Here is a 19,770-nt window from a genome sequence, read left to right as displayed (position 1 = left end):
GTATCATAGGAGTTGAGGGCACGCATAGTTTTACCAGGAACTATGATATGTGGAGGCAAGTAAATTCCTGCAGCGTTGCCACAAGCCATATCATATTGGTTGTCATTAAATGACATTTACATTCCACGTGTTTATGAAAATACATACATGTTCCAAATATCCCAACAAACTTTATAAGATTGTAAATTACATTGCTTTATAATTTATTTTTAATATATAAGCGCATGTATAAAAAATCATTACGCATACAATTAGAGTACATGACTGTAACGACACATTTAAAAAGTCGCCGTGGCTTAGTATGTATGGTGTCCGCCTAGCGAGTGGGGGGTCAGGGGATCGATCCTTTCTCTGGGCGCGTTATTTAGGTCTAATGACACCTAGTGTTGGTTCCACTCAGGAAATGTCATCAATCATACTCAAGGCGGCCTCTCGATCATTCGCACTGAAGTGTTCCATGATGTGACTTGTCAAGAAGACATGCGATTTTACTGAAACATAATCAGCGTCGTTTTTTTCAGCCGCTTACATCCACTCTAAAATTGTTTCAATAACTTTTTTCCGTACAACCGGACAAGCCTTTGTGTATGACACATTCAGTTGGTACAGACGGAAAACATACAGATGATCAAAAAGTGTTTCGTGTAAATATTAATCAAGCATCAGTTTTAATGCCATAGTAATTGTTTGTGAGGTGTCTATAACGCCAACCTCTCTATTCGTCAACTTGGAAAGCACAGCAGATGTCATATGGTATCATGGACGAACCATCTTTCGAACCTCTTAATTTTTGACATGTCAAAAATAAAATTGGAAATAGTGAAACGTTTTTGTAAGAGTTTTATGTGATAAATAAATTGTTTCTACATACCTGACAACTTAAATTGTCATGTAAATCCTCTTTTGTTAACAGATTTGCGTAAGTTTCCAGCACCACCATATCATGTAAAACTGCCATGGCCGCCAAAACAATCGTACCTGTTTTCGAACCCTTCATTGTTTACTATTTCAATTCACAATTCTAAGCAGATTTTGTTCAGTTTTTATGAAACTAGAAAATAACATTAAAACTTGATTTATAACATTTATATATATATAAAATGTATGTTTCTATCTCAATTTTAGTATTTTTACTCTTCACTTTTATGACATGGGCATTCGAAGACATAATTCCGCCTAACAACTTTCTGTTTGCAGCAATAAATCAAGTGTGTCCAATGTCCACAGTTTTGGTTTAGGGTTTAATAGTTTATTTACATCTCATCAACACAATATTACACATAACAGAGTATTTCAGTAGTATCGTAAAACACATGTATTTCCGCTCAGCATTCTGAGCTATAAGAGATGAAAGTATTGTACAAATTATGTCATCCATTAAGCAGTCCCGACACAAGCGCTCAGAGAGCCAGACACACAAACACAGAGAGCTGTTTACTGTTTGACACAACCTGCACAAAATATATCATATTATATGTATAAAACACAGCCATGAAATATTTACACATATTGCTAAGAGTATTACTTCAGTTTCTTTTGTGTGGAGAACGATGACTTGAGACAATCCAACAATCCTCACATAGATAGAGAGTTTGATCAAACAACATGGCCGTGAGATCCGGCAGGTTAAATCAAGCAAATCGTATACCAGATATGGCACTCAGACCTACATAGGATCCAAAACACCATTTACCAAAATAGACAAGTTAAAAAGGAACTCTAATCATTGTGATTTGAAATCTGAGTGAAGTTACAGCAAACCAAATATAGGTGCGGACTATGCCTTGTCATTGTTCTCCACAATATTACAACTTTGGGTCTTATTTACAAAAGTATCACAAAACACATGTATTACTGCTCAGAGCTAAAAGAGATGATAGTATTATAACAGTATTGGTGATCACATTGTGTCCATTTTGTAAACACAAGTGAAACACAGTTTTTCAGTTCCCTGGGTTGAAAAAGTTTACATACACAGCATTTGTCTTCTTCAGGAACATCGTCTTCAGAAGACTGACTTTCAGTATCACAGATGTTAGAATAACTGCCAATGTGCGAAGGTCCAGGAAGAGGTTCTGGGAGGGGGGCATTACGTTGATTGACATTTGTTGCATTTGTTTTTGTTTGTTTTCTTTTGTTGATCGGAGAGACTGGTGTATCTTTGAAACGTGGTAAAGGCTGTGATAACATATCTTGATATAAGCAATCACTGGTTATTTCCTGACCTAACACATTATTTCTTAGTCTTTTTTAGTGAATTGTCATGGTGTGATTTCTTCATTTCAATTATGTTTTCAGCAGTTGTAAAATAATTGTCAATGAATGGCTGAATGTCAGAAACCACTGTGCTTTCTTGAGGGACAACATAAGGAATTGATGGTTAAAAAATGTCAGCACTTATCACAGTTCTATTAAATGGAAATATGCCAGTCTTTTCAAAGGCAGCCCTCAGGTTATTCACGGATAATGATGTCACATATGCACTGGATGCTAATTCTGCAATATTGTATCTTGTGATTCTTGAAGATGGATGTTCTCTGATAATTTTTTGACATGCATAATTATATATTTTCTGCAGAGGTCCATAGCAGGCTACGTCAAGGGGTTGAAGCACGTGAGATGTATGTGCTGGAAGGACAAACAAAATTATGTTGTTTTTCTTTGCCCATTCCAACACAGGGACATTAATGTGAGATTTGTGGCCGTCAAATATGATGATAATTTGTTGATTAGGATCAGATCTTTGAATGTACTTGATGAAGTTGGATTGTAAATATTCCAGAAAAATGCTTGAATTAGACCAACCTGTCTTTGACATAATCGCATCTGATCCCGTAGAAGCACCTTGCATTAATGTTTCATTCATTCTCTCACCATTGAAAACAAAGTAGGGAGGGATCTGTGTCCCAATTGCGTTACCGCCACCAATGACTGTGGTTGTTGCTGTCCGGGATGACGTGATTGCGAGAGCTGATGCATTACCACTAACTATGTATGGTGGGGCATGTTCAGTTTAAAACCCTTTTTTATCTATGTTATAAATGCACTCAGGTTTGTCAATAAGGTTCTTACTTTTCAGTACATTTTCTAAATTTGTCAAATAGCTATCAACAGCTTGTTCATTGGTAGCTTCTGCACTTCATTTAGCTAACCCCCTTGGTTTAATGACTCTAAGCTCCGGCCACCTGCTGCAAAAGCCCTTAAACCATTTCACGGTCAATGGTTTGTCCCGTGTCCGCTTCATTAGAAACACTGCATAATCACTTGCTTTTGAGACAACTTCTGTTATGGTAAAACCGTACCCCAAATCAGCCATCAGTTCAATGTGTTAAACTAATTTTGCCTCCTCTTCCAATGTAAATAGTGGACCACAACCTGTCATCGTGGTTTCTGGATCCACGCGGCCTGTTACCCTATCGCGAAGGGTATTATGTGGCACTCGATACTGTCTAGCAGCAGTTTTAATAGGCATCCCCGTTTCTTTTACAAGCTTGTAAGCATTTGTGAGTGCTGATGGAGAGTACCCCTTATGTTTTCTCACTCTTTTTGTTGGGAATTTCTGAAAATTGTTTCACAAATATTTAATAAAAAGTTACAGAAACACAATCAGGATATAATGTTTTTAAGTTGCAACAATTAGTAACATGCAACATTTTACTTCGTTTAAAAATAGTTTTGTCACATGATTTGACCATGGTCACGTGACTTGTTGCCGCAGACGAAAAGTGTTTATGGCTGCACACCACACTTTTAGCCACCAATGCGAATTGGCCAAATTTCTAAATAAAGAGAACGTTGCTCAAGTAAGCACCATTTTGAGTGTCAAAATAATAATGAATGTCAGGTTTGAGTTGTGGTGATGTTTCTTGGATGTTTGTAAGTTACCAAAACATTGGTATTGTAACTATAGCTGCATACAGGAAGTAGAATTAATTCAATTCGAAAACAGGTGTAATGCTGGCTCCGGTCAGTATTTCTGATGGAAATTTGAAAGGGCGTACGGACATTGAACTATTACAAAAAATCTAATCCTTTGACCCCCAATTTTCTCCATTGCTGTTTAGTACTTGGTAAGTTACCAATGTAAAAACATGGTTTCCAGGCACCTTGCTTCTGCAGGAAAGTGGCAGTTTGTTGTTGAAACTGGTTTAAAAGGCTCGGAAACACACAGAATTCTGATGTTTTGATTTGAAATAATCAATACTAAAACATTTTGCCCCAACTCATTTGATTTGAATGTTACTGATTTTTCAGAAGGCACAGCCTCAACCATTCTGGAAATGTGCTTGGTTTATTTTCAGATTTGCGAGGTGACCAGTTTTCAGACATTGGTTTGCTCCTGCTTGTGTACGAGATTGGCCGAGACTAAAAAAACTGTAGTGTGCCACCTATTGTCAAGCATAGTTGAGATGTTTTATGTTTGACCATGTTTTATAGGTTTTTACACAATCATTATATAGGTAAATAAGCATTAAGAAAAACAGTGATTTTTACGTATTTTAGGTTTAATGTACTTATTTTACCTGTTTGTGACGCATTTTCGGCATTTGACAGCTACGCGCAAGTCGTCGCAAACAATGCGCAGTTACACATAAAACGATGACGATGTGCGCGTGCGCGCATGCGCATAAAATGCAAACAAATGGAGAGTTCGAGAAGAGGCGAGGTTCGAGAAGAAGTACCTTTACGATACATTGCCCGATTAAATGTCGTGAACCTGAAAGTATGATTATATGTAGTCTTATTAATAGTTATAGTGGGGTTGGTTGAATTTACGCAGCAGTAGTGTTAGAAAAAATATTTAAAAAAATGTATTTATTTAATTCGCCCTTAAGTCGGACATCCGTCCGACTCAAGTGCGAATTGTGTTCGACTCAAGGGTAAATCGCCTAGTTATACAGATTATTCTTAAAACTATGATATTTACATTTTACAATAAAAACATGTACAAAAGTAAAAAAAATAAATTCTGTTTTCAATATTCAACACTCAACGGACACTGTAATATACATTCGACCTAAATGCCGACGATAGAAAAAGTATTCGTAAATAAAATATTTGAAATTCCCGCCTGAAGAAAGTAAACATACCTTTACCCGAAGAGCGTTCTTGTGAGAAAGATCGATAATGACCTCATATGTAGACTGGTTTTTATCTTGTAGTAAAAAAAGTCGCACGTTTGTTTACATTTGACTGACAAAGTTGAAATAACACCAAATCTTTAAAAAAAACAACGTCGAAATCGTCCGACTCAAGGGCGATTTACCCTACTGAAATTAAATTGATACCGCGTAGATTCTTTAAAGGTTGTTCTTTTCACAACTTACTCGCCATGAGGATTCAATTGCTCACCATTTGTTTTTAACTTTTACAGTTAAAATGTGTGAGGATGATGCCCGAAATTGTCTTTAAATTTAATTTACTGTATTAATTACCGTTTTATATTACGTAAATGGCAAAACTGTAAATATGTGTAAAAATACCTGCGGTAAACGTTTATTTCATTGACCGACGTCATTCAACAATAATAGTCGCCAGTTAACCCCGTCCTCATAAGCATTCTCGGAACCGATTGGACGGGGAAAATTACTGTTTGGCGACTAGAAAGTAACCAGCGAATTTCTCATAACGCATCTTTGTCAGAATACATGACTGTAATGTGGCTTGTCAAATTCACCTCGGCTGCCCGGGTATTCGCCAAAAAAATAGTTTTGATCCGAATAGACCAGTGCATGGTGGCAAATGACACCTTAATGTGCACTGGTATACAATTTAACGACAAATCATGTCTGGTTGCCCTTAAAAGGACAAGGTTACTCTGCAAAGGGAGTGCTGAAAATTAAAGAAGATCTTCTTCCCGCTCCTCGCGCGCTGCGCTGCTTGTTTGGCCTCTAGACGCCACAAGCTGTCGACCCGAACCCAAGAGCGGTTTCCTCAGCACGTTGAGCGCACTGGGTACCGCCGTCCTTCGACACTTCCATTATCTTCATAGGGCCATCACCTCGAAATCCCGACCTGTATCGCTGTCACGCCCGTCCTATACGCTGCCACCTCCTCTATCCCCGTCCGTCTTCCGGCGATTACCATTCCGCTTAGCGATCCTTCCAAATTCTGGGATTCAGCGAAGTCAGCAGGAGAGGACGTCCGGGTCGTGGGATGACGGTTGATTAGCAGAGTCATCCGAGGAAGTTCCCATATCCGACCCTCCTCATGTGATGTAGTGAAACAACTATCCTCGTACGGACAATTACCATTCCGCTTGGCGATTCTTCGGAGTCTTCAAGAAAATCGCTCCCCACCCCCGATCGCGACGTGCATTCTCCAGCTGCTGACCGAGCTGTTTTAAACTAATGAATACTTTATCATTTTTCGAGTTACCTTGATTTTTTGGACAACCGCCATTTTCTTTTACATGTTCAACTTAAATCGTGAGCTGACAGATTCAATTGCCATTGGCGATTTTGTCGATCGGAAACGCTAAAATACAATATCGTGACTTGAAATAGAATTAGAAAAATACGCTTTAAATAATGTAATTAAACAAAAATATTTAAATTATTGTTATTGATTTTTGTCACTTGTTTGTGGCATATTCACCTCACCGCTGATACATTTGTTATTAATTGCACGTGTTTTCAAACCACGCGTAAATGTATGTAAATAAAAATTATAATACGGGAGATCACATCATTTGTGTCCTCAATTTGCTTATTATGAGTTTAGTTTTTCACCATCGAAAAATATGGTATAGAAATATTTGACTAGCATGCAGTATTCTTGCGACATTCAGATCATACTTTTCTAGCCGCGTCATGCGAAAATAGGTCTTATGGCGCGTTGGCTAGCGAAGCTAAAGCCCTGTCTGCGCAGTTGCGCAAGGTTTCGTGGTCTCATTATTTATCTCCTGACCTACTGCGAGATACGCAGGCCGGACCACGCTAGCCGCATATGGCATAAGACTCATTTTCGCATGACAAGGTTCTATAAAAATATCTTTGTTTCTTATAAATGGAACATCTTTGCACAATACTTTTCGATAGAAATTAAAGTCAAACTGTGTTATTTATCTTATAGCGAACTGGCAAATTTCGGTAGCATTTCAGTCTTTCAAGAACGACTTCCAAACAGACTGAAGAGTACGGCAAACATTTGTGATTAGATAAGGAAACGATTTCCGTCTTATCATGACACTATATTTTTTGGTAGTTTTTGTTTCTCATCTTGAAAGCAATACTGTGTTATCAACGTTTATCGATTTCCATTGTGTCTTCACCGGACGATTAAGTACCGAGTCAAAGTATTATTTAAAGTATTTTAAACATATGTCACACACACACAATAATATCGAAAATGATCAACCCAAGCAGTTTTGTTGTTTTTCATTTGAGTTTTAGCGAAAGTTGATAAATAATTTCCGATTGTCACGAATTTCCCCCCGATGAACTGCGTTTTACTTATCATTATAAAACAATAATGAAATGGAATTCATATGAATATTAAATTAAAACGTTTTTCTTTTAATATTTTGTTGACTTCTTCGTTTTCTTCCGTTCATCTGATAAAGAATCGGCCGATATTAATTAAGGTTGGTAATTAATAACCTCATCTGCACACGTGAATGTGTGAATTTCAAAGTTCATTTAGAAGTCCTGCTGCAGATTTCCCAGCCATATCCGATCACCAACCACCCTCCCCTCCCAAACAATCTGTTCCGCAACACGTATAATACAAACATTGTTTATTGATTCTTTTCTATATACGCTCCGATCAAAAATATCCCATTTAACACGATATTCGCATAATGTTTTCATTTGTGAATGAATATTGTTAAAGAATTAAAGAACTCAAACCTCTTGCATAAATTATACAACTCTGTCTCGCGCGGATGCGGCAGATGTGGCGGATTTTAGGCTTAGCGTAGTCAAGAGCGAACTGACTTGACATTTTTGGTACGACATTAGTTGTTCGCAAGCGAACAACTAAAAACCAAGCGGTCACATTTTGAATCCTTATAAGCTCGTATCTTTTGTTGTGTTTGAAGAAAACTTCTCATCAGAAAATAAAATAGTGCTGTTTGAACATACATATATATTGTTTTTTTCAAAAGTTGTAGAGCTTCAAATGAACCTATTACAACAAAAAAATGAGGCCATTTCACGAAAGCAGGTTTCAACATTTTACAAAGTTATTTTGTTCGCATTCGCAACAAACAGTCTGTATTAAGGTTTGTAAATGCAATTTTAGATTTACCAACAAACAAAAAACTTTACCTATATATTCGAAATTGTCGGTTATTGTTTCGGGTGCTGGTCAGTAACAATACATGCTGAACCTATAGAACCTGAATTGAATACATGTAGTAATAATAGAGATATGGAGATGTTGCATCCGAATTTCATCTTGCACACAAATAGTTTATGCCCCCAAGCCATGGTCTCATCAAGCAAGGTCACAGTGAACTTGTAAAAGTTGTCGTGTATTCCTCATTTGAATACAGTGAAAGTTATTTGTTCTTATCAAGCCATATATTGTGTTATGCATTATGGGATATGGAAATATATACCCCAAAATGATATTATTTATAGAAAATGAGTCATGGCCATCACAATTTCGCTTGATTTCAGGTAAATGTAAATTAGAACATTTTCTGATGTTCCTGATTCCTGATAAGTAAAAAGACACTAAACTAAAACACCCAAACAGGGATTTGAACAAGTGACCCAAATTTCAATAGGGGCCATCTACTGTCCAAGGCCAATGCGCATGTGAAGTATCGAGCCAATGGATCAATTCGTTGATGAGTTATTGACTGGAAACAATTTTCACACTTATTGGGACAGTGACCTTGACCTTTGATCTAGTGACCCCAATCTTGAAAGGGGTCCTCTACTTTCCAAGACCAATGCGCATGGAAAGTATCAAGCCAATCAATTAATTCGTTGACGAGTTATTTATCAGTTCTTAACACTTTTCCAAATTACTGTGCCAGTGACAATGACCTTTGACCTAATGGCCCGAATTTCAATAGGGATCATCTACTGTCCAAGGCTAACGCATATGAGAAGTATCGAGCAAATCTGTCAATTTGATGAATAGTTATTGATCGGAAACGATTGTCACACTTAGTGTAATAGTGACCTTTGACCTAGTGACCCCAATTTCATTAGGGATTATCTACTGTCCAAGGCCAATGCACATGGGAAGTATCAAGCCAATCGGTTAATCAGTTGACGAGTTATTGATCGGAAATTATTGTACTCGAAATGTGTAACAGTGACCTTTGACCTAGTGACCCCGATTTATGTAGGGGTAATCTACTGTCCAAGGCCAATACACATGTGAAGTGTAAAGCCAATTGGTAGTTGATTGGAACCGATTTTCACACTTAGTGTGATAGTGACCTTGACCTTTAACCTAGTGACCCCAATTTCAATAGGGATCATCTACTGTCCAGGGCCAATGCACATGTGAAGTATCATGCCAATCGGTCAATTCGTTGACGAGTTATTTAACGGAAACCACTTAAAAAGATAGTGACCTTTGACCTAGTGACCTTAATTTCAATAAGGGTCATATACTGTCCAAGGCCAATGCACATGTGAAGTATCAAGCCAATCGGTCAATTCATTGATGAGCTCTTGATCTGAAATGATTTTCACATTTAGTGAGATAGTGACCTTGACCTTTGACCGGGTGACCCCAATTTCAATAGGGGTCATCTACTCCCCAAGGCCAATGCACATGTGAAGTATCAAGCCAATCGGTAAATTCGCTGACCAGTTATTAATCGGACACGATTTTCACACTGTGTGATAGTGACCTTGACATTTGACCTAGTGACCCCTATTTCAATAGGAGTCATCTACTATCCAAGGCCAATGCACATGTGAAGTATCAAGCCAATCGGTCAATTCGTTGACGAGTTATTGATGGAACTGGTCTACGGACATTCAGTCTGGTCTATGGACAGACAGCCAGCAAAACAATATACCCCTTCTTCACAAGTTATTGATCCGAAACAATTTTCACACTTAGTGTGATAGTGACCTTTGACTTAGTGACCCCAATTTCAATAGGGGTCATCTACTGCCAAAGGCCAAATCACATGTGAGTATCAAGCCCATTGGTCCATTTGTTGACGAGTTATTGATTGGAAACGAACTGGTATGCCGACATTCAGACTGGTCTACGGACATACAGCCAGCAAAAAATGTGATAGTGACCTTGACCATTGACCTAGTGGCCCCAAATTCAATAGCGGTCATCTACTGCCCAAGGCTAATGCACATGTGAAGAATCAAGCCAATCAATCAATTCGTTGACGAGTTATTGATGGAACAGGTCTACGGACATTCAGTCTGGTCTATGGACAGACAGCCAGCAAAACAATATACCCCTTCTTCTTTGAAGAGGGGCATAATTATGCGTGTTTGTGTCCAGCCCATATCTTGGCTGTGATTGATGGAATTTCTAAATAAACTAGAGCTTTGTCACAGACGTGACGAATACCCCCAAATGCCGCATTGACACAGAATATTTTGCATGTTGTCTTAACAAAAAAAGCCAAAACCATGCTCAATGTTTAAAACGCACTAAGTGAACCCGTGACCTTGTTTTTGACACGACATGACCCATATTCGAACTTGACCTAGACATCATCTAGATACAACATCTGACAAAGTTTGGTGAAGATCGGATGAAAACAACTTGAATTAGAGAGCGGACACTTAATACGGACCGACCGACCGACAAGCTCACTCCTATATACCCCCTAAACTTCGTTTGTGGGGGTTTAATTATTACAAAACAAAATCATATCAAGACAATGTATCGTTTGAAAAAAAACACGTTGCTCACTTAGAGGTCAAGATCACGGCAGACATTCGCATGAAGAAACAAAAGTCGATCATGCCAAATGTTAATACATGTTTTTAAAAATATGCCCCATTTTGAGATCTAACCCATACACAATTGTTTTCCCTTCCACTACAATATTTAATGTACAAAAACACCCAGGGTAAATACCACAATAGAAGCCTTCAGGCATGTAATCCTCTTATGGTGTTTACATAAAATACCTGCTCCAGCCAGTTTTATTAACCATAAATTGAATATTATTGCTTGCTGATGTCTTACGTTAGTTATACTTTGTTAGTGATGTCTAAAAAGATTTTAAGTAAGGGGAGGGGGCATACATGTTTCACAAACATCTCTTCAAGACAAAATGTTGTATGTACCAATTATGTAGCTCGCTTCAAGGTCAATGTCACAATTTAAGTAGGATTTATGTGTTGCAACAGTTAAAAAGACATGTACATAGTACATACATTCGGTGTAAACTGTTCATTTAATGTTCGTCGTATAACACTAATTTCGCATGCATTTCTGGTTAAAGCTCAATAGCAGTAATTCCGATAAATTGCTGGTCAGACTTTTAGGCCTTTGTCAATAGTCACACATAATGACCAGAAGTACATGTTAAAAGTTTCAATTGAACTGAACGTCATTCAGTAGTCGTTACATACATATATTTGTGTAATGCAGACAAACCGTACCAGACTTGTTTAGTATAAAAGAGGGGCAAAGGTGTGCTGAATTGCAATTCAGAAGTATGGGCCTTTGTAAATATCACATAATGCCTCTGAAGCCTTTTTGAAGTTTTTTTATGTAGTAAAAGAGATATAAACATGTTCCGACTAAATCTGAACCTGTATTCTCATTTAACATTTTAACCTGACAAGTAAGAACTAAAAGGTGCATAATTCTGCTGCATTAAATTCAGTACAGAAGCCTTAGCCATTGACCGCATATACTGACCCCAGCCACTATTTTTCAACTTCAGTTGAATATGTATGGTAAATTTAAGTGTTATAAACATGCTGCATGCAACCTGTACCTGAAATTTCCAAGTACTAAAAGGGTCTTTACCCTGAAATTGTTTAAATAACATGTTTATGTAATTTCAAACTGTTGTAAGTTAATGTGTCTCTGATCTTGCCAAGAATATCTACATCGCAACTTAATGTACCAGGGTAATACACATTGAATCTGTAGTCTCACATTCTAATTACAACAAATAAAATGAACAATACAAATACATTCCATGTAAATTTTATAAAGACTTTATGCACATGTTCAACTTGAACAAAGATTTTCAATTACTACATGGTGAGGCAGTCACAACAACAAATTTTTTTAAGTACAGGGACAAGATATAATTTTACAATAAGTCCCAACAACTAACCATCTTGCACCATGTCATTCCCCCAAAGTTATTTGTCAAATAAGTATATATAGTTACATCAGAATATAACATGTTCTGTTTCATGACTTGCTATATTCACGTCGAAATATGCACCATTTAATATAAACATCTTTACCATCAAACATTAAATCTATGGGCCTCATTCGTGGAACACTGGGCTTAAAATAAGTTATTACATGAGTGTAAAGTGTCATCCCATATTAGCCTCTGCAGTCCACACAAGCTAATCAGGGGGAAACTTTCTGCCTCAACTGGATTTTCCTTAAGAAGAGACTTCCTTTTTAACAAAAAATCCATAAAAGCGACGTGTTGTCACTGATAGCCTGTGCAGACTGCACTGGCTAATCTGGGACAACACTTTACTCACATGCATTTAGCCCAGTTTTCCTACAACAAGGCTCATACAGTAACAATGAGAAATGATACGCAAACTTTGGACACTGGCACTACACAATCATTTCAAGTTCTCGTGCGTACATTATAGTCTGTTCTGCTAACTCCTTAGCTGGTATCACATCATCCGTTTCATTTTCTTCTTGAACAAAATAGAAAAACCCGTCTGTTTTTAGCTCCCATTTACGCTGGAAAAAAAAGGTCCAAAGTAAAGCAAGTTGTGAGTCATTGAATCATCATTACAAAAAATATCAATGATTTAACACAAACCATGTCTTGTTTTAACTTAAATAACTTAATTTCAAAAACAAACTACCATTTTCATTTATAATGCATCATATTGAAATAAAATTACTGTCAAGCACTTTCTATTCAATACATAAGATGGCTGAAAAACTACTTTCAATAGAGTATTGGATTTCACCACAATGAAAAATGAACATTAAGCAATTTAAGATATTATATAAATACTTTTTCTTAATGGCTTAAAAGTAAACAGTAAAGATACTGATAAACCTAGATATATTTAACCAACCTGTTGTGCATATTCTTTCATCTGTTTCACAGACTCAAAGAACAGCATTCTAGCAGTCTCATTCAGTGCTATCTTCTCATACGCCTTCTCTATACAACCTGCTATCTCATTCCTGAAAACAACATGTGCTTAAATCACATGATAATGTGAAAAGAACAGAATGGTAAAAATCCGGTACATGTATTATTAGCAACAACATCTTGAATTGTTTCACAAGTAGTAGGTACTCTACGAGGATTTAATAAACACTATTTCTTAAAATCTACAACTGAGATATGAATTTTGCAAAATAAATACTGCACCATAACATGAAAATTGACAGCTGTTTATTGACCAGTTGATATGGGAAGAGGACAATTACAACAACGATGCATGGCATAGGGGAGATAACCCTGGGTTATGGTTAGGTTAGGGGTCGGGTAAGGGTTAAGGTATGGGTTAAAGCTAACCCAAACCCTATCCCTAACCCCCCCCCCCCCAATGCGCATTACAATACCATGCTTCGCTCGTTGTCCGCTTCCCAGTTGATATAGTCCGTTCTTAACTGTCAAAGCATGAATGATTTCACAGTGGTAGAACTTTCTACTTTCATCCTTGACAAACTTTATTGATTTCTTGTTGAAATATTGAGTATATGGTCGAAAATACAACATATGGGCCGTTCTCTGTGAAAATGGGGTTACTGCATGTGCATAAAGATCCCAGATTAGCCTGTGAAGTCTGCACAGGCTAATCAGGGACGACACTTTCTGCTTTTATGGTATTTTTTGTTTACATAAAGTCTCTTCTTAGCAAAAATCCAGTTAAGGCTGAAAGTGTTGCCCCTGATTAGCCTGTGAAGCCTGCACACAAGCATTAAACCCCTTTTCACAGAGCATGTCTCATATAATCAATAATGCGTAATGCAAATGTGCAGACTGGTCTTGAGTTTCGCTGGCCCCACATGGCATTAAACACATTTTGCATGACCTGGCTGTTTTTTTTATCAATTTTCTTCAATGCTGCGTATGCATGTCACTTGTTACTTACCTGATTGTGTCAAGGAGAATGTTGATGAAGAAATTGTAGTTTTCTGCAGGCACATTTCCTTTCGCAAGAAACACCTAAATTCATATAAAATCATGTTTAATACAACGAAGATGTATTGAATGATGTATAACTTATATTTAGATTCAACTGATTAGCATTCCGGGATATAAATGTGGTATCCAAGCCTCTCCACAGGACTAAAGCTACCAATTATTTCCAATCATAACTAACACTCATTGTACATTACAACATTGCCTTAAACTTGACACATGGATTTGAAAAAACATCTAACAGAGTATTCACTATCAACATTCATTTTCATACCCTGCAAAGTTTATAATTGAACAGCACAATATATGATACCTTGTTGTAACTTCCTTCCATGAGGTACTGCTCCATAGAGACTGGGTGTTTGATGTAGATGTTGTTCTGAAGTTCCTTCACTGGCAGCAACTCCAACTCCTGTACCAGTAACATGCCAACATAATTATGTGTCAAGTAATATGCAGTCAAACAGCCTGATATTATTTATTATAATAATTATTATAAATGACAGTGCTCTGTGAAAAGTTTTTTTTATGCATGTGTGTAAAGTGTCGTCCCAGACTAGCCTGTGCAGTCCGCACAGGCTAATAAGGGGCGACACTTTCCGCATTCACTAGATTTTTACTTAGAAGAGACTTCCTGTGAATGAAAAATACCATACAAGTGGAAAGGGTTGTCCTTGATTAGCTTGTGCAGACTGCACAGGCTAATCGTGGAACAACACTTTACGCACATGCATTTAAACCCCTTTTCACAGAGCATGGCTCAAATATAAATATAAGAAGTCTAGGGAATAAGTGGTATTTCGCTATATTAATATATATTTTGCATGATTTTATACCTTTTTAGTTACATAATTATAATACCCCTAAATGCAAATGATTATTTTCATCCATCACTTGTATATAAGTTGCAGTTATCAATAATTCAATACAAAAATCTGATTCAAAAGGAATAACATTTACAATACAGATGATCTATATGATGTCTAAAATTATTAAAATATTCAACTCAGAATTCTTTATAAGAAAGGTCCCACACCCAAAATGTTCAGTATTTCCTTGGTAATTAATGGTCATTTTAAATTATGGTAGGACACTACAAGTCTTTACATACCGTGTGGAATTCTGCCACTCTGTTCTGTGATAGGAGACAGAGGAGATTCAATCCCAGAAGTTGGTACTTGTAAGTTGACTCCGGTAGATTTTCTCTGCAATTATCAATCATATATCATGCTCATTGTCAACTGATAAGTAACATCATATGTTGGATTTAAAATGATGATATCATATATGATTGTTGAACGGACAATACAATTGTTACTTTACTAATTACCACTTAATAATTACAAAACACTCAATTTGTGTTGTTACTCTTAAACTTTTTCGCTTGTTTATCATATTTTTGAACAAAAAAAGTGCTTTTCCCACCAAACATTTAATACAAAATGCTTTCTGTTTCGAGTAATACTTACTTATAATCCATGTAGTAGCATTTAAGTTGAGCCATGTATCGTTCAAATGCTGGTATGTCTTTCTTAGCTATTGCCCACTGAGCACCAACTTCCAGAATATCTCCTGAACATTTAAAAAAAAACATTGTTTCACATCTTATAGTTGACACTTTTATTGGGGCTCTTTGTCCTCAGCAAATATGCATAAATTGTCAATTGAGTAACAAATAATAACATGTATTGATTTGTTCTTAATTATCAGTTGATAACCAACATCTTCAAATTTCTGATTCGTGGTAATTAAACCATGAGTTCATTCTCTCAAAGTGTAGAAGTTAACCATCAGCATGACAAAGAACAAGAGCTGTCACAAGACAGCAACATCAACTACCGTGTACAATGTTAAGTGTTCTGTCCGTCACCTAATATTATATGGTGACCACAAAGATACACAAGTAAAGGAAACAATCCTGAAAAATTACAATATATTAATTAAAACAGGAAATGTGACCATGCCAAGAAATTACATTTTCATTTTTGTTTTCCAATTATTTAGCTGAATTCGGATTTTTGTCAAATCAGGATAGGGATTTCCCGCTGAACATGCGTAAAGACATAAAAGCATTTGTGTGCATCAGGCACTGTTGGTATGTAATAATAATGACCAATAGACAAGTCAATTTAAATTTATACTGAATGCAACATTAAAAATACATGTAACAAGAGCTGTCTCCATAGGATGACATATGCCCCCGATAAACGCTTTGATAGAAGTTATGAGCATTTTGCGAAAACTATACGCATTTTTCGAAACCTAAACGCGGACCCTAAGTTCAAGGTCAAGGGGGTCAAAATTTGTGAGAGTATGGAAAGGCCTTGTCCATATACACATGCATACCAAATATGAAATTGAATGTTACATCTGAAGTGACATAGAAGTTATGAGCATTTTTCAAAACCTTTGCGATCACTATATGCCCTCCTTCGGGGGCATAAAAACTATTTTCTGTAGACAGAAGTGAAAGCAATTTCTCTTCACAATGTTTTTCCTAGCTGAATTATGGGAAAAAATTAAAATTAAAACATCAAGAACAAAATCAAAAAACAAAAAATTAAAGTTACACATTTTGTTAGATGTCATTGAAAAAAATATATGGGTATTAGGGGTCAATTAAACAGACCCGTAGATATGCTTGGAAAAGGCCTGGCATGACATAGCCAATATCAAGACAAAAGTCCTAATAGCTGGACTGCCTGCCAAAATCGTCACATATATGCAAGCACAATAATTTACAAAATCAAAACCAGTCTCTTACTAGCAACAAGCAGTTCTTGTTTTGAAGGAGCAGACTCATCTGTTGGCAAAAATGACACTTGAGTCAAGGCAATCTGAAAATTAAACAACATGCATTTGAAATATTTAAACAGAAGTTATTCTATAATAAGCAGCATTTATTATACTTTGTTTAAGTGTTTAAGTAAAAAGAATACTGAATTTCAATTAATGTTTTTTAGTTGTCTTGATCTGACTATAGATATTACAAAATGTTACTAAAATTATTTACTAAAATAAATGATTAGTCAGTATCTAGACAATTTTGGTCTGATTATATAAATATCTTTAATATAATTGTCGCGTTGATCGCAGGGTACCGTCCAACACTGCATATCTAGGCTTTTTTTATCCAAAGCTGTAAAGTACTTACTAAGACTTTAAGTTTTTGTGAATTAAAAACGATAGTTTTTTAATACATGCTATTTCTCCGATGCATCGAAGATCAGTTTTAAATGCGTCAATTCGATTACGATATCAACCCTACCAAATTCGATTCGATTCTTTAACATATAGACATAGATATGTAAAGCGCGCTGTACTCTGACTATTTGATACGGGAAGGTATAGGTTTAATCTTTACCTGTAATTACGACGCGCGCGATTGGTTACTTATTACTTTAGTCATCCAATTAATAAGCGCGTTACGGTCTACTTTCGGAAAAAGAGTCAAAATGGCTGAAAAAGTTGTGGCCGACAAATTGAAATTATCAGATGCGCCTAAGAAGCTAAAGTCAAAAGTGTGGCAGTATTTTGGTTTTCTGGATGGTAGCCCTCCTGATAAAGCTACGTGTAAACTGTGCTTCACGGACGTGGCGTACCCTTAGTCCGGCTCAACCACTAATCTAATGCAACATGTCAAACGCAAACATAACGTTGATTTAGCAGGAGGTAGCACCAGTGCAACTACTCAAGTCGCCAGCCTTATTATTATTTATTTATTTATTATATTATTGTGTAGTCAAGGCAATCTTCCAGCCAGAAGTTTATTGATATTAATATTTAGTTCCTAATTTGCCATTCTTTTTTATATGTTTAATTGAAATATTGACATAGTTTGTCAGAAAATTGGCAGTTTCTTGCTAAATATTTCTTACAAATGTTAATTTAAAACACTTTCAACAGTTTTTAAAACACTGTTGAACCAACCGAACTATATCTAACAAACACACAAATGCACAAGATATCTAGGTATGCAACACATTTGAACAGAAATGTTTATTTTGAGGCAGAAGAGTGAATATATGGTAAAACTAGGTTGAAAGATGAATCAAATCGAAACAATCGGTATTGGACTGTCTGAAATTGAATTGAGCTGTTGGTGAATCGTTGCAGCTCTACATACTATGCAAAAAGTCCTTTGAGGATGTCAGAAACTTCAACAGGCTTTTTCCGCTCCATTTTGGGAAAACGCCACACTGGAATTTTGGGAATTTCGCGTCGTGAAAACCCCCATTTTGGGAAAAAAATTAATCGCAAAATTCGCTCAATTGGGAAAAATTATCGCATGTATTATTTAAAACAGTGTTTCTTATATTTCAAAGAAGCCGTTAACTGGTAAATAACGACTATTTTGATAACTTATTATTAAAATTTTACAAAATATTATGAACATGTGTGATTAGTGCAGGTTTTTTAATCTGAATTTGGGGAAAAGGCTTGGGCTTTTTGAGGTGAAAAAAATCGCGGGAAGCGCCGGATTTTGAGGAAAAAAAGGAAAGTCTTAAATAATCATTAACATATTTTACAGTTCTTAAAACAAATTCAAGGCAACAGATAATTTAATTATGCAATACTTTCTATTTTCTACACCAGATCAGGTCAACTTATATATTTAAAGGGTAAAAAAAAAAAAAAAAAAAAAATTTTTTTTTTTTGAATTGGGAATTTTTTTTTCAATTGGGAAAAAAACAACCAGATTTGCATTGGGAATGGGGCCGAATTTCGGACCCGTGGCATAGGGCGGAAAAAGCCTGTTCAATCATTGTCTATATTTTAGGTAAGGGTCACCCATTTATGTTCCATGACACATCCTCATTATGTTATCATCCGAACAGGGAATTCCTTTTACACTATCAGTGTCTGAAAAATCCATAACATGGTGCACGGGGGCAAACAGAAGTTTATATCCTAGTACCTGAAATTCCCAGCATTATCCTGATAGGTTACTGTGTTGGGTTTTGCATGAACATGGACTAGTAGTTCATTTAACCCCAAGTAAACATGGTAAAACTAAAAGATAAACTGCTCATCTCATTTAAAAGTTATTATAGAAAATCAATGTTTATTTTACTTGACAACAACATTAAAACAATAAAATGCTTGACTAAGAATTGGTTTATGATTAATTTAAGTTGTCTTCGCTCTAAGATTCAATTATACACTTCTCGAGTTACTGAAAATCATCGCGAAAATATGTTAAAATGACACGGCAAAATCATGTCGGCGCGAATAAAAGGAAACAAATACGTAGGTTTTCAAAGAGAAAATAAATAAAAAATGTTGGACTACTTTTAATTTTGATAATAATTCGCCACATCTATCTAGATTTGCTGGTTTCTTGTCCCATTCTCGCTTTAAACTTTGATACATGATCACAATTTCTTTCAGAGACGCCATTGTTGCCTTGAAATATTTATTACTTGTAATAAATGGAAATAAACTGCGTTACGGTTACAGTATACTAAATAACCGTTTCATGTACTCTCTAAAAAATA

The 19,770-nt window shown here is 36.2% G+C and overlaps 1 protein-coding gene across 1 annotated transcript; it reads right to left on the bottom strand.

Annotated features, from left to right (window-relative positions):
* Positions 1-12,099: 12,099 nt before the first annotated feature.
* On the bottom strand, positions 12,100-19,704 carry LOC127874978 (26S proteasome non-ATPase regulatory subunit 8-like). Its single transcript, XM_052419702.1, has 8 exons — positions 19,565-19,704; positions 17,037-17,109; positions 15,742-15,844; positions 15,384-15,477; positions 14,586-14,684; positions 14,223-14,296; positions 13,194-13,305; positions 12,100-12,846 (listed from the first exon to the last, which is right to left on the bottom strand). Exons 1-8 carry the CDS (start codon positions 19,670-19,672, stop codon positions 12,712-12,714), a joined length of 798 nt encoding a protein of 265 aa, XP_052275662.1. The 5' UTR covers positions 19,673-19,704; the 3' UTR covers positions 12,100-12,711.
* Positions 19,705-19,770: the final 66 nt, after the last annotated feature.

Source organism: Dreissena polymorpha, chromosome 3 (genome assembly GCF_020536995.1).
Source record: "Dreissena polymorpha isolate Duluth1 chromosome 3, UMN_Dpol_1.0, whole genome shotgun sequence".
NCBI lineage: Eukaryota > Metazoa > Mollusca > Bivalvia > Myida > Dreissenidae > Dreissena > Dreissena polymorpha.
The sequence above is the reverse complement of the archived record's forward strand: the minus strand, read 5'-3'. Positions and strand labels throughout refer to the sequence as shown.

What these genes read in the sequence shown, in the direction of transcription:
- LOC127874978 (XM_052419702.1), bottom strand. Translation starts at nt 19,672, where the DNA reads ATGGCGTCTCTGAAAGAAATTGTGATCATGTATCAAAGTTTAAAGCGA. An exon ending in TGCTACTACATGGATTATAA is followed by an intron (nt 15,478 to 15,741) that starts GTAAGTATTACT and finishes TGATAATTGCAG; the next exon opens with AGAAAATCTACCGGAGTCAA. An exon ending in TGAAAGAATATGCACAACAG is followed by an intron (nt 12,847 to 13,193) that starts GTTGGTTAAATA and finishes TTTTTTTTCCAG; the next exon opens with CGTAAATGGGAGCTAAAAAC.